The sequence below is a fragment of the Convolutriloba macropyga genome, chromosome 9 (assembly GCF_964194025.1).
Source record: "Convolutriloba macropyga chromosome 9, txConMacr16.3, whole genome shotgun sequence".
Lineage (NCBI taxonomy): Eukaryota > Metazoa > Xenacoelomorpha > Acoela > Convolutidae > Convolutriloba > Convolutriloba macropyga.
This window is the reverse complement of record NC_134476.1, coordinates 15,824,574-15,838,417: the sequence shown is the minus strand read 5'-3', so window position 1 is coordinate 15,838,417 and position 13,844 is coordinate 15,824,574. Positions and strand designations below refer to the sequence as shown.

Genomic DNA, 13,844 nt, shown 5'->3' with positions numbered 1-13,844 from the left:
TAGTCAGTTTGTTTTGCTTGGTCTACGACGTTTTGGGTCTTCACCATTATTGCCCCCCCCCCAGCTTAGTGGTCAGTCTGAGATAACTATAGAGTATAATTACCATGATTAGGTGGAGGAGGGGTATAGTTAATTATACCGTAATGAGTGACTAAAATTTCATGGAGGGTTATAATGGGAAAGACCCGACGTAACCAAAAAATGCCTAATGCCCAAACAGGAAAGTACACATTGGCAACAATTGCTGATTTATGATTGATTTAACTTTGGTGTTTTGATTATAGGGATCCTCCAAAACAACGGAATCAACCTGTTACGTAGTAAATGGACGAAGTTTAGCCAATCAGAATCGAGTATTCAAATGCGTACATAAATTGTTCTAAATTGATAAAATACGTTCTAATATACGTAGAAAGTTCCGAAAAAGTTCATTTAACCTGATTTTAAATAAACATAACCACTATATGTATCGATTAAGCTGGTTTTTGGCTTAATATTTTTAGGTTTTCTAGACAATTGTCTACTGAATACGAACTGATTTGACGTTATTGACATCAGACGAAAAGACCTGTTAAATGAGCATCAAAAAATCTTGCCTTCTAAGTTTTCATTTGTTGACTTGATATTATAATGCTTAAACGTTGTTCCTTTTTGTACGTATTCTTAAACGTTACTTATTAGAGCGTTTGAATGAATTGAATCATCGAACTACTGATCGTTTTCGGCAGAGTTTATATTGGTACCGCGACCCGGGATGAAGAACAGAAAAAAGATTACATTGCATCCTTGGAAATCTGACGTTATCATAAGAGTCTGAAAACATTTCTCGGTTCAGACGATGAGATCAGTGGGATCAAGCGGATCTTTTCTGCAAGCGCCCCCAGCCTTTTATAGCCGTTAAATTTGCACCCCCAAAATCTAAGTTTTCGCAAATTGTAAGAGCGATATTTACATTTCATTGAAACAAGAGAGTCTAGGTAGATTGAAGGCACTTTTAGACTAGTTTCCTTTAAAAGTTTTAAAAAATCTAGCACTTATTATGGCCAATAACACCAAAAATGATCTAAAACAGAGATTTTTATTGGTGCTTATGCAAAAAATTTTGGTTATATACGTAATACTTTCAAACCATAGCTGTGCTAGCTTTTAGTAAATGCATGTTGCACTTATATGTTTACGTATAAGAATACTTAGCTTTAACAATACGTTTACACATTTATAAATGAGGGGTGCCTAAATAAGCGGGAGGGGGGCACTAGCAGAAAAGATCCGATCAAGCAAACATAACGCAAGTTTTCAATCCGGCAATCTGAGTTTCCAGGGCAATGCTTCAGGGACGACCTTTATCAACGGCTTATATACCTGGCAAAACTGCAAGACAAAACCAAGTTGTTAATTGTTTTGCATTGAAGTGTTTTAAGATTAATTTAGCCGGCAAGAATACCAACCCGTGAACGATTTTTCGATATTGCATGGGTTAGTAAAATTTATCTACTCTTTGTAAAAAAAATTAGGCAAGGAGCCCCGTAAACATAATTTTGGGACGAAAAAACATCGATTTTGAAAACTTCTGGTAGATATACCGAAAATTCAAAAAATTGATATAGCCGGTTTTTATATCAAAAAATAACCTCTGATATAGAGAAAATTGAGGGAACATTATGCTAAATTGTTCAACTTTGAAAACTTTTGGTCAATTTTGATGCAATTCTAAAAACTTTAGAAAATCAATTCCGAATATTGATAAACCGTGTTTTTGAGTTTAAAACCGTCCAGTTTACTGGATTACTGCTCCTTAATGAAGAATTTGCAAAAAATTGACCACAATTTGGAAAACATTGGACAAATGCAGAAAATTTTGACAAATTTGTCAAAAAATCTTTTTCTCAACAAGAAGGTTCGTGAATTGAGTGAAACTCAATAAACACAAAAAGTTGTGAAAATTTTCCTAACCTCCGGCCTACGGAAAAAGTTATCGAGTCCTTATAATTTTCCCTCGTTGCTCGTTTATGTACTGTTTCGTCCGCTTCCTTTTCGTCCTTTAACTTTTCAATTCTCCGTGTACCGTTTTTCAATAACGTCGCTCTCCCAAAATCCACTTTTCGTTTTCTTCCGCTACTTTACTTTTCCCGATATCGATGTAGTATGTCATATGCAATGAAGTATGTTGACGTTTTGCTGTAGTATGTTGAGTATGCTATTATGCTGTTTTGTTGTTTGTTTAGGTCTTATAGCTTCGTAGGGTGTGACTTAAATTTATTCTCGAGTTACGGCGAGATTGTCCTTTGACTTTTCAACTTTACTAATTTACTAGCCCTCATGTTGTAGTATATTGATTTTGCGGCTGTATGTTTGTGTGTACCTGTATGATTTCTAGTTGGTTTGGTCTTGTTGCCTTCTAGGGTGTGACTTAGGTTTAATTTTGAGTTACGGCTGGATTGTTTCTTGACTTTTCCAACTATCTTAGTCTACAAACACACTATTGTAGTTTATTCAATTTTGCTATAGTTTGTTTAATACCGTTAGTATGCTTTGTTTGTTGGGGTTTGGATTTTGCTAGGATGCGACTTAAGTTTATTCTGGAGTTACGGTTAGTAAATTTCTTGACCTTTTCATCCTTTTAGTGTATTACTGCATTGCCGTATATTAATTTATCGCTATATTAAGCCCCGTAATGAACTATGCTAGATTGTCTTGCAGTAGCTTTGCTCCTTCTTCGAAGAGTGTGACTTAGGTTTGTTCCGGAGTTACGGCTAGGTTGTTTGGTTGAGTTTTTGCTGTGGTCTGCAAACATAGTTCTTTCCGAACCTCGTTTCCCGCCTGTTCTTTCCCCACCGTCCCGTTTCGTTGCGTTGCGCTTTTTTCGCTCGAATTCCCGCACCTCCCGTTTCCGTTCCGTCACGCACTGCTCGCTCAACTTCTCGTCTGTCGCGCTTCCGTTGCGTCGCGCGTTGCTCGCTCAATTTTCCGTCCGTCACGTTTCCGTTTAGTTGCGCGTTGCTCGCTCGACTTCCCGTGTGTCTTTTTTGTCCTTCCGCGTTGAGCGCATAGCGTTCAGTGCTTCACTTCTGTTTTTGATGGGCACTGTGTGTTCGACGATCTTTTCTGCTCTTTGGGTGGTTTGTTTTACAGACTGCCTAAAGTGTGCTGTTTTGGTGCCTTTTGCGTTGGGTTTGTTTTGCGTGGATTTGGTTTGTTTGCAGTGTGCATATAATTGATAACCGTGTGCAGTGGTAGTTTGGCTGGTCTTTGGAAATAATAACATTGTGATGTCTAATAGTCTTGATCAAAGAGTCAAACAGTTGTACGCCGCTAGGTCAAAGCGTGAAGCTGAATTGCATGCTATAGATGAAGATATCCTTCATTGAATAAATAGTCAAAGTAGGCGAGTTAAAGTTGAACGCTTAGTAACAACTGTTGTAGACAAAAATGAGGACCTGATAGCATTTGCTGGAAAAAAGGAGGATCCAAGTGCACTTGTTCCTTCGTTAGAGTCTTACTTGGAAGCAATGACAACTAAGAACGACAATATGATACTCACGTCGGCACGAAACTACATCAACTCTGCTGATGATAAAGTGAGTGAGTTCCAGGAACCAAGGGCTTCCAGTCGTGCTAGACTTCCCTCATTTATGGCCTCGTCAAAAATATCTAGTCAGCGTAAACCTGATTACGTACTTGCTAAAATGAAGCGCAAAGTAATTGAAAAACAGAATGAGGCAGCCATTCGCCTTGCTAAACAGAAAAAGCAAATGGAAATAGATGATCTGGAGGAAAACAACAGGAAACGGTTGGCAGGGGCAACTCTGCAAGAATTTGAATTACTGGCCGCCGTTTCTAAAGGTAGCCAATCTGAAAGAACTGCAAGTACTAGGAGCTCAAAAAGACGTGAAAAGGCTGCCCAAGACTGAATCAACACCTCACTTGCTTTAAGTTTTAACGATGAGGAGAAAACTAGTGAACCAGAGGTTACGAAAGAACTACCAGAAGGCCCTAGCAACAATAACGGCGAAGCAGTGGAAGATCAGAACAATAACATTTCAAAGCATTCCATTCCAAAAAATTGTCGAGGCAATTACATTTTAAGCAATGAGACCTTGCAGCAACTCGACCCCTATTATACTCCACCTGAAAATTTTTTGGCTGCTGCTAACACACAGGCGTTGTACCAGGCACACCTACGAGCGTAAACGCCTCAAACAGGCCAACAAGGCACGGCGCTTGCGAGCATAACTAACCAAGGAACCGCTGATAGTCACCCGCCTTCCATACAGGCCCCAGTGGCTTCTTCGCCACACATTCAAGAGCCCGTTCGACCAAAAACAAATCAAAATAATTCATCCGATTTTTTCCATACGAACAATTTCAAAATTCAGAATCCAGGGGACCTGAAACATCAAGTCCACCCAAGAATAATTCGGCCCAGCGTGTATGCTACCGACAACAAATTAATTTTGTTCCCCGAGCACCAAACGCCACTCTTCCACCTTTTCCGACGACAAATCATCCAGCCCCCGCAAAAACGTTCCCTTGCACCCAAGCGCCCCAACAAGTCCGAACACATAAAAGCACAACTTCGAACGCGCTCATCCTAATGACCTTCCTTTTCCGAACTCAGTTTTTGCACCTAACCAAACTGCTCCCATCCCACACGCCCCTTTGATTAACCAGCCTCTCGTCAACAACACCTTCCAGAAAAATAATAACCGAGTACACAAAGTCGTACGTTCCGTTGCTTCTGCTTTCCCAAATTTGCACAATATCCCTCTTGGCCAAAATGTTGTGCCAAATATGAGTCATTGGCGGTTTCCACAGCACAAACCATCAGTAGTCAACCAAGACTTTAATATTAATAACGTGAATAGTGTACACCCAAGTGTACAAGCTCACATTTTGCCCTCAAACAATAAAATTCCACAACAAATATTCGAATTCAGCTCTTTTGATTGATGTGCAATCACCATCCGGCACGCAACAGGAAAACCCAATCGCAATTTCTAGCAATGTTGTACCTGGTCTAGCCACTCCAGTTTTCAGCCAACTTATCCTTACGTTGGGCCCACACTGCTCAGCTGGAGTGGCCCGCAGGTGTCGGCACCTGTTCCTTCAATTGCAGACAATGCCTCATTGATTAGGGAATTAGCTGATGATAACCAGCAAGAAAAGTGACCTCTTGCCCGAATGGAAACTTGCTCAGTATAATGGCGATCCATTTGAATGGCACGAGTGATATGGTCAATTCAAAAGCGCGATTGACTCGCAGTCGCTCACTGATGACGTTAAATTGACTTACCTTAAAACACTCGTCACCGGTAAAGCAAAGATTGCAATCGCCGTGTTTGTTTACTGTGGTTTAATGTAAAAGGATGCACTAAGGACAATAGAACGTAAATTTGGCCAGCCACAGGCAGTCGTAAGTGCACACTTGAATAAACTAATCAATTTTAAACCTCTTAAAATGCACAATAGTGGTAACATCATTAAATATTCTGCAGCCATATCCAGCTTCGTTGGGGTTTTCAAGTAACTATCATTTGATGCTGACTTAAAGAGCGCTTACCTACTTAATCAAGCGGTACTGAAGTTACCGCTAAACATGAAAGAGTCGTGCTCGCTCTGTACAGTTAAGAAGCACAGGGTTAAGCCTACCCTACTTGACTTTATTGATAGGCTCAAAGAAAAAACTGAGGCCCCTGATCTTATGAAACAAAGCGCAACCAAGGCAAGGCCTGAAGATAACAGCGCTTCAGTAACCAAGACCAAAACAGCCTCAAAAGTGTTTGCATCAAATTCACAACAAAGTGAAACAAAGAAGCAAATGCCATCTTCTTCCACAAACACTTACTCTCGCTGCATTGCATGCAAAGGCAAACACCGGCTATGGGAGTGTCGAGTTTTCAAGGAAAAGACTCCAACCCAGAGAGCTAAGTTGGTGGCGGATAACAAACGTTGCTTTTCGTGCTTACGAGACAAGCACACATTCCGCCAGTGCCCTCAACCAAGTAACTGCCGAGCAGAAGGGTTTAATAGTTCCCATAACACACAATTGCATGGAGCAGATTGGGTTTTCCCAACAAAACAATCAACAATTTCCAATACCATTCAGCCTTCTGGCAACACAGGTCAAAGTAAAAAACCACTAGTCAATAGCCGTCTAATAAGACCACAACAATGTCATCTGTTACTGATGTTAGGGGGCTTCTTCAAGTAACGGAATTGCAGTTGGTCAATTCGTCAGGTGTAGATACCAAGGTTTTAGTTTTGTGTGATACCGCCTGCAGTAACTCTTGGGTGACCGGTTGTCTCGCAGATAGAATCGGTTTGCACGGTTAAGCACTGAAGCTAACTGTTAAGGGTATTAACACCGAAGAAGTAGTTGATACTAGGGTTGTTGAAGACACTGTGAAACCAAGAGAACATGAGGATTTCGAACCAATTACCATCAATCCCTTCGTTAAAAAGAGTCTGAATGTCGGCTCTGATATAATTAATGTACCGGCCCTGCAAGAGACTTACCCACACCTAGCAAACCTTGATCCCGTGGCCTATTCCTGTAAAGACATTGAGATGATACACGGACAAGATGTGTGTCATGCCATCCGCCCGTTAGAATACTTCTCTGCCGATGAGAAGCGTTCACCCGTTGCCGTACGTTTACCCATAGGTTACCATCAAGTTCGTGTTTAAACTCAATGTGCTATAAAGTAAATATCGAACATGAAAATGAGTTAGCAAGCCAAAAAAAATCATGTCACGACAGTGAAGCATTTGGGGCAAGCAAGCAGGTTGACCCACGATCTGAAGCAGACGCAAGGGCTCACGAAATTATTGAAAGTACCACTATATACAATGACTTGAGATACGATGACGGAATGCTGTGCTCAGCAGACAACACCAAGCTCCCAAATAGTTAATTCTCCTCCCTTGAGCAACTAAAATCTCTCGAAAAACGATTGGCCAAGGATGAAGACCTTAGAGAGAAGTATTTTAGTACCATCAAGGAAGACCTAAATAAGGGGTATGTAATTGAGGTTCCGGACGCTCACCAGGTTGAGAACCGGTCCGATAAAGAGTGGTACCTACCCCACCATCCGGTTTTAAACTCGAACAAACCGGGTAAGGTGCGTAGGGTGCAGAATGGAGCAGCAAAATTTCATGGTGTCTCACTGAATAAATCTTTGCCCAATGGCCCTGATCGGCTCCAAAACCTTATTTACGTACTTCTTCGCTTGTGACAACATCCATATGCCGTCTCTGCCGACATCGAGGGAATATTTCTACAAGGTTGGTGTAATACCATCAGATCAACCATCACTTCGCTTTCTGTGGCGGGAGGACCCCACATTGTAGTGTATCAATATACGCGCTATATATTCGGGGCTAAAGACTCGCCTAAATGCGCCAACTACACATTACAACGCACTGCGAGAGAATGCCAAGTTTTAACCCGAAGCTGCAAAAGCCATCCTTAAAAACTTCTACGTGGACGATTACCTTGACTCAGTGGAGTCTCCTGAGAAAACCATCAATAGATCAAAGGAATTGGTACATCTTCTTCATCTCAGTGGGTTCAGGCTAACAGAGTTCAGGCTAACAAGCAATGTACCAAATCTGGCTGACCGAAATGATGGTTCCCCTCAGTCTACTGAGCCCAAGGTTATTGTTTCATGTCAGGAGAACTCATCGCATGTGCTAGGGTTAAAGTGGGATCACAATAATGACACTTTAGTTGTGTGTAGGGGTACAAGCCGCGCTATCACTAAGTCCCTCACGCAACGCTTGGCCCTAAGTCTTGTCTCGAAAGTCTTCGACCCCATTGGTCTTGTTGTACCGTTTACCGTCGGTGCACGCCAACCATGGGATGATGAGCGCCTGCAAAACAAAGTTCAAAGTTTTTTGGCTTGGAGTGCGGACTTACCAAAGCTTGAAAACATCAAAATTGCTCGAAGTTTTTTTATTGGACCCTTTGATAATGTAGAACTGCATATGTTCGGTGACAGTTCCTAGGACAATTTTAGTGCCGTCGCATTTCTTCGAGCCCGAGTAACAACTCCTACAGGCAAGGTTAAAACAGAGCTTGCGTTTGTTCTGGGGAAAGCGCGCGTGGCGCCCATGAAAGTAATGACTGTTCCAAAACTGGAGTTTCAGGCAGCTTTACTTGCAGCTCGATTGAAAAGGGAAATCACGCAAACACTTACTGCAACTGTTAATCAAGTATTCATGTGGACAGACAGCATGACCGTTCTCGATGAAATAAGTCTAATGAAAAGCAACCAGTCTTTGTTGCAAACCGTGTTCGCGAAATTTTGGCGTATACCAGCGTTGAACAATGGAACCACGTCGCAACTAAGGATAATCCAGCTGACGCTGGCACGCGTGGAATGTCGGCTGAGATTTGCAACTAAGCAGTTGGATCGAAGGTCAAAATTTCCTAACTAATTCACGTTTCCCGTTTGTACCGAACAAAGACATCATTAAAACCATCAAACGGCGTCAACCAAGTAGTCACTATAGAGAAAACCGTATCTCTGACTACCTCTGTCAAAAAACAGATATCAAACGGAAATATTGAAGGAAGGGGAGTTAAGTTTAACTCATATCAAAAGTACTTGCGCATTGCCGCAAACGTTCTCCGGCTTTTTCCGAAACATGCCGGCTACCGTAACCTCGATGGTAGCATTACTGACCCTACTGGGCTTGACGAAGCTGAGCGTCAGCTGCAGTACTTGGTGCCAGGAGAGTCTTTTGCAACCGAAAGAAAAGATCTTCTTGACGGAGTAGCCGAATTGCTCCACATTCGCAGTTCATTAGTCCAAATGGGCTAATCCGTTCCTCGGACCGCATCAAGCGGTTAATTGAAGTTGGGTTTAACGTGAAGTGCCCAATCATCTCAGATCCACGTCATCCGTTTTTAAAACTGTTCCTTGAACACACCCACGTAAAGGATTATCATCAAGTCGTCGAATACCTAAGATCAATTGTGCAGGAACACTATACAGTACTGAAACTACGATCATTTTTGCTTTCCATCAAAGCACACTGCACGAGATGCCGAGAATTCCAAGCTGTAACTATGCAACCAATAATATCTGACTTACCTAAGGAGAGATTGCTTACCAGTCTCCTCCCTTCACGAACACTGGCGTTGACTACTTTGGGACGTTCTATGTTACTGTCCGCCGTACTACTGAGAAAAGGTGGGGCTTCCTCTTCACCCACCTCACTACTCGCGCTGTCCTTGTCGAGATAATTACATCCATGGACACCAGTTCTTGCGTTATGGGAGCGGTTTGTGTCACGTAGGGGTACACCTGCCATGATTTGGTCCGACAATGGTACTAACTTTATTGGAGTGGAGACAGAAAACCGAGAAAGTATTAAAAAGTGGAACGTTGTCAACATTGCAGCCGAGCTCGCTCACAAAGGCATAAAGTGGAGGTTCCATTCACCCCGCGCTCCACATCAAGGTGGTATCTGGGAGAGTTTGGTACGCAGTCCCAAGCGCTTGTTGTACACTATTTTTGGCACGCGTCGCCTCATGGATGAGGTACTGCATACAACCTTTTCTCCCGTAAGTGTTGATCCGTGCAATTTGAACGCTTAAACGCCCAACCACTTTCTTTTAGGAGAAAACTCTACAGGCATTCCGTCTCTTGTCGGCAATAATGAGTTTGACCACCGTAAACGTTACGCCCTTGCGCAGTCGTACGCTAATGCGATCTGGTCCCGTTGGATCGAGAATACGTACCGACGCTGGACCGACGCTCGAAGTGGCAGACGCCTGCCCAGCAACACCGGTGACTTGGTTTGGATAGCAGAGGAAACCAACCCTTGGGGTTACTACCCAACCGCGCGGATTGTGGAACTCCGTTACGGCTCCGATAGCGTCGCGCGCTCCGCCGTTTCATGCACGGCGACCGGTTCACTCTAATTTTGTAAATATAACCACTACATGTATCGATTATAATAATCAAATCAAAACTTAGACGGCAAGATTTTTAGACGGCAAGATTTTTTGATGCTCATTTAACAGAGTCTTCTCGTCTGATGTCATTGACGTCAAATCAGTTCGTACTCAATCGACAATTGTCTAGAAAACATAAAAACATTAAGCCGAAAACCAGCTTATGTTTTCTAGACAATTGTCGATTGAGTACGAACTGATTTGACGTCAATGACATCAGACGAGAAGACTCTGTTAAATGAGCATCAAAAAATCTTGCCGTCTTAAGTTTTGTTGATTTGATATTATAATGCTTAAACGTTGTTCCTTTGCAGGTATTCTTGAATTGAATCATTGATGAATTGATGAATTGAATCATCGATCGAACTGCTGATAGTTTTCGTCAGAGTGTATACAACCAATTCGATGTTCACATACCGAATTCCGCTCAATTTCCAGATAAATTTCTATCGTCTGTGTTGACTTTGTTACGTGGCCTTGTACATGACCTTTCATCTTTGTTCACATGAATTTGTACATTTGAGCATGTCCTATTTTGCCCTTTTCGATAAATCTTTGTTTGCTCTTGCGCCAAATTAAAGGAACCAATTCCATGTTCATAAACTGGTCTAATGCTGAAGTTTTTCCAAGTGGCTCTCGGGCATTACACTGGTAGTTTATTTATTACAGTCAGTTTATTTATTACACTGGGAGTTGCTATTATCTCAACAACAAGTGTTGATTAAATGACCTTGTACATGACCTTGTACACATGACCCTGTATAGTCAGTCCCATAAAGTTGCAACGCTATCGAACATTTCAAAGGTCAAAGTTCAAATTTAAACATGCAGATATCTAGCAAAAAACTTATCCATTTGCATGCCCCGAGCTTTTCGAACGTTCGCTTGTTTGCCGGTTGCTTGACCGGATTCACACAACTTCATACATTACTCTAATATGGATTAGCTCACAGCGCAGCCGGAATTGGGGACAGATCAATGGGGGACATTCATTCTAGATCGAAGAAAACGATTTGGAATAAAGTTAATTTTTAAAAACAATCATAGTCGAGTACAAATTGTACGTACATAGGCATTGTGTTGAATTTACACACTTGATTCGCCTATTTCCAGCTCGGGAGGCGATTGTGTCTGGTTGTGGGCCTGGAGCGACGCAACGTATTGGTCTGTCCACTCAGCTCTGAGCTCACGTGTCTGCCGCTCCCTCCTTATCCTTCTGGCTTCCAGTCGGACAACCCGCTCCATGACCGCCTTCCGCTCTGCCCTCTTCTGTCTCCTCTTCCTGATACCCTCCAACAACCAGCACACGACCAGACAGCCGATGATCGGTGTGACGATAACGATACAAACAGCAGCCATGTGTGTCACATGTACAAGAACAGGACTGGATCTGAACAATTCGTGGAGTCGAATGTCTGGATCTGTTTCATGGCGCTGTCTGATGGCTTCAATTGTCTTGGGGTCCCAGGGAGTGCCGGCAACTGTTGGGGACGTTTCTTCTGTGATATTTTTGCTTATGATATTTTCGCTTGTGGTTGTTGCACCAATGGTGCTGCTTAATATCCGCTCCGTCATACATACTATGAGCAGTAATAGCCTTAAATAGAGGAACCATTAAAGATTGCTTGATGTGTTCATGCAGAAAATCCCAAAATGCTTCACTATAATCCAGCTATGTTAATAGGGCAATGTTTCCGTTTGTTTCGAACTCGTGGCTAGGGTGTAGTGGCTGTAGGAGCCTTTGGAGGGGGGGGGGGGGAGGAGGGGGGGGAGTATAATAGTACAAATACTGCTTACGAGGAAAACCTCACAGGCAACATTCTCCCTACGTTGATCTCGATTGACGTGTGATTCAATACGTTAAATATTACGATTGTGTAGTGAAATAGATAGTGTTGTGAAATATTACGACTTTGTAAAGGAAATAATTAGTGAATTATTCAACTTTGTTTTCGTGTATCAATCAATACTCAAATCAAAAAGGCATAAATGCACTTTTGTCAGAACGAGTTTGGATATTTAAGAAACAATTTTACCGCCAATTTATTCGTTTTGAAGGAAATTTTTGCAGCCAACTGAAGATAAGTGTGAAGAGATGAGAAGTCACATCTCCGTCAAAAATCAAACCGGCAGAGAAGCTCCAATCAAAGAGCAAGAAATAAATCCAGAATATTTTTAGTTGTTGGAACCCCCCCCCCCCCCCCTTATTTATTAGCCCCCCTAGTTATTTGCTCCCCCTTACCCCAAACTCATGTGACAGACGTTTTGTACATAATGACTGGTTATGTAATGACACGTGCTAACTGGCTCTGTAAACGTGCTGCGGGGGGCATCAAAATCCGCTCTGCTTTGTTTGATCTATTGTTTTGCAGGTGAGCGGGCTACACTAAATCTAATACGATTGATTGGGTCACAAGTTCTTAGGATCTATTGTTTCGCTCCTAACCCGCCGGTTTTTCGGTCTTTCCCATTATAGCCTCCCCCAACCTCAGAGGCCAGGTAACCTAGCCCCCCTCCCAATCATGGTAAACATACCATAATGGGGGTATAATGGGAAAGACCCAGTGTTTTGTCCCCAAGTACAATGTGTTATATAGAACGTTACTATGCAGAAAATAGCACGTGCGCCTGGGGGCGGAAAAGTAATGACCAAGAGGGGGGGGGGGGGTCATTACTTTTCCAGACTAGATCCAGCCCAATTATAGCCTCTCCACATTGTAACTAACCCCCATTTTTTGCGGTAATTGTGGTGTGTGGTGGGTGGGGATTAGACTCAATTGCCCCCATATTGGTTGGGGGGGGGGGGGGGGGTTGTGGGGTACTACAATAAATGTGGTACAACCAATGAAGATTTGGTCTTTCCATTTGTTGCCCCCCCCCCGCCCCACCTTCGAAGGTACACATTGAGGTCTTTATAGCAACCCAGCTTTAGGCAACATATAACACTCCCCTACCCCAATAATGGTAAACTTGCATGGGGAGAGGTTAGGGAAGGGAGGTATTTTATCTGAGGGAATAGATTGGCTCCAAAATTATCATTTGACATAAATATAGCCAGTCCCATAAAGTTGAAATAAGCGAACGTTCGAAAAACGCCAAAAACGTGCAATTGAGCATCAATATGCTCATTTGAATAGTCAACGTAACGTTTTCATTGATCAATTTTTTCATGTTTCAAATTTCAACTTTGACCTTTGAACTCTAACCTGTGGCTTTTGAAACGTTCGCTTATTTAACTTTATGGGACACGCTAGTCTGGCCCATAAAGTTGAAAAGTCCGAAAACGCGAAAGCATACAATTGAGCATGCAAATGAGCTATGTAGACAGTGTTTATGAAATGAACGCTTATTGCAACTTTATAGTCAGTCCCACAAAGTTACAACGCAAGCGAACATTCGGAAAACTTCTCGGCATGCAAATGAACAACGCGACTTTGCAGGTTTTAAATGTGGACTTTGACCTTTGAGGCGTTCGATAGCGTTGCAACTTTATGGGATTGACTATAGTCAGTCCCATAAAGTTGCAACGCTATCGAACGTTTCAAAGGTCAAAGTTCAAATTTAAAACATGGATATATCTAGCAAAACACTGTCCATTTGCATGCCCCGAGCTTTTCGAACGTCCGCTTGCGTTGCAACTTTATGGGACTAACTATAAATGGGACACGCTGTACATGTATTCCATGCTTCGTGTTTTTCAAACGTGCTTTTTGGGACTGATTATAACTTGTCCCATAAAGTTGAAGGTGGTGGTCATCAAGCAAGACGATAGGCAAGCAAGCCGACTTTGAAAATGAGGTCAACTAAGCCGAAAAAATTTGGGTTACACGTATTTTAAGTTGCCCCTGGCGGGCCGGTGAGCTCGCTTCGCCGCGATAAC

General features: G+C 42.4%; 1 protein-coding gene across 1 annotated transcript; it reads right to left on the bottom strand.

The window, feature by feature from the left end:
• Window positions 1–10,973: 10,973 nt before the first annotated feature.
• LOC142346073 (uncharacterized) lies at window positions 10,974–11,965 on the bottom strand. Its single transcript, XM_075398572.1, has 2 exons — window positions 11,762–11,965; window positions 10,974–11,561 (listed from the first exon to the last, which is right to left on the bottom strand). The coding sequence occupies exons 1-2, from the start codon at window positions 11,782–11,784 to the stop codon at window positions 11,051–11,053; spliced, it is 534 nt and encodes a 177-aa protein (XP_075254687.1). The 5' UTR covers window positions 11,785–11,965; the 3' UTR covers window positions 10,974–11,050.
• Between the last annotated feature and the right edge of the window lie 1,879 nt (window positions 11,966–13,844).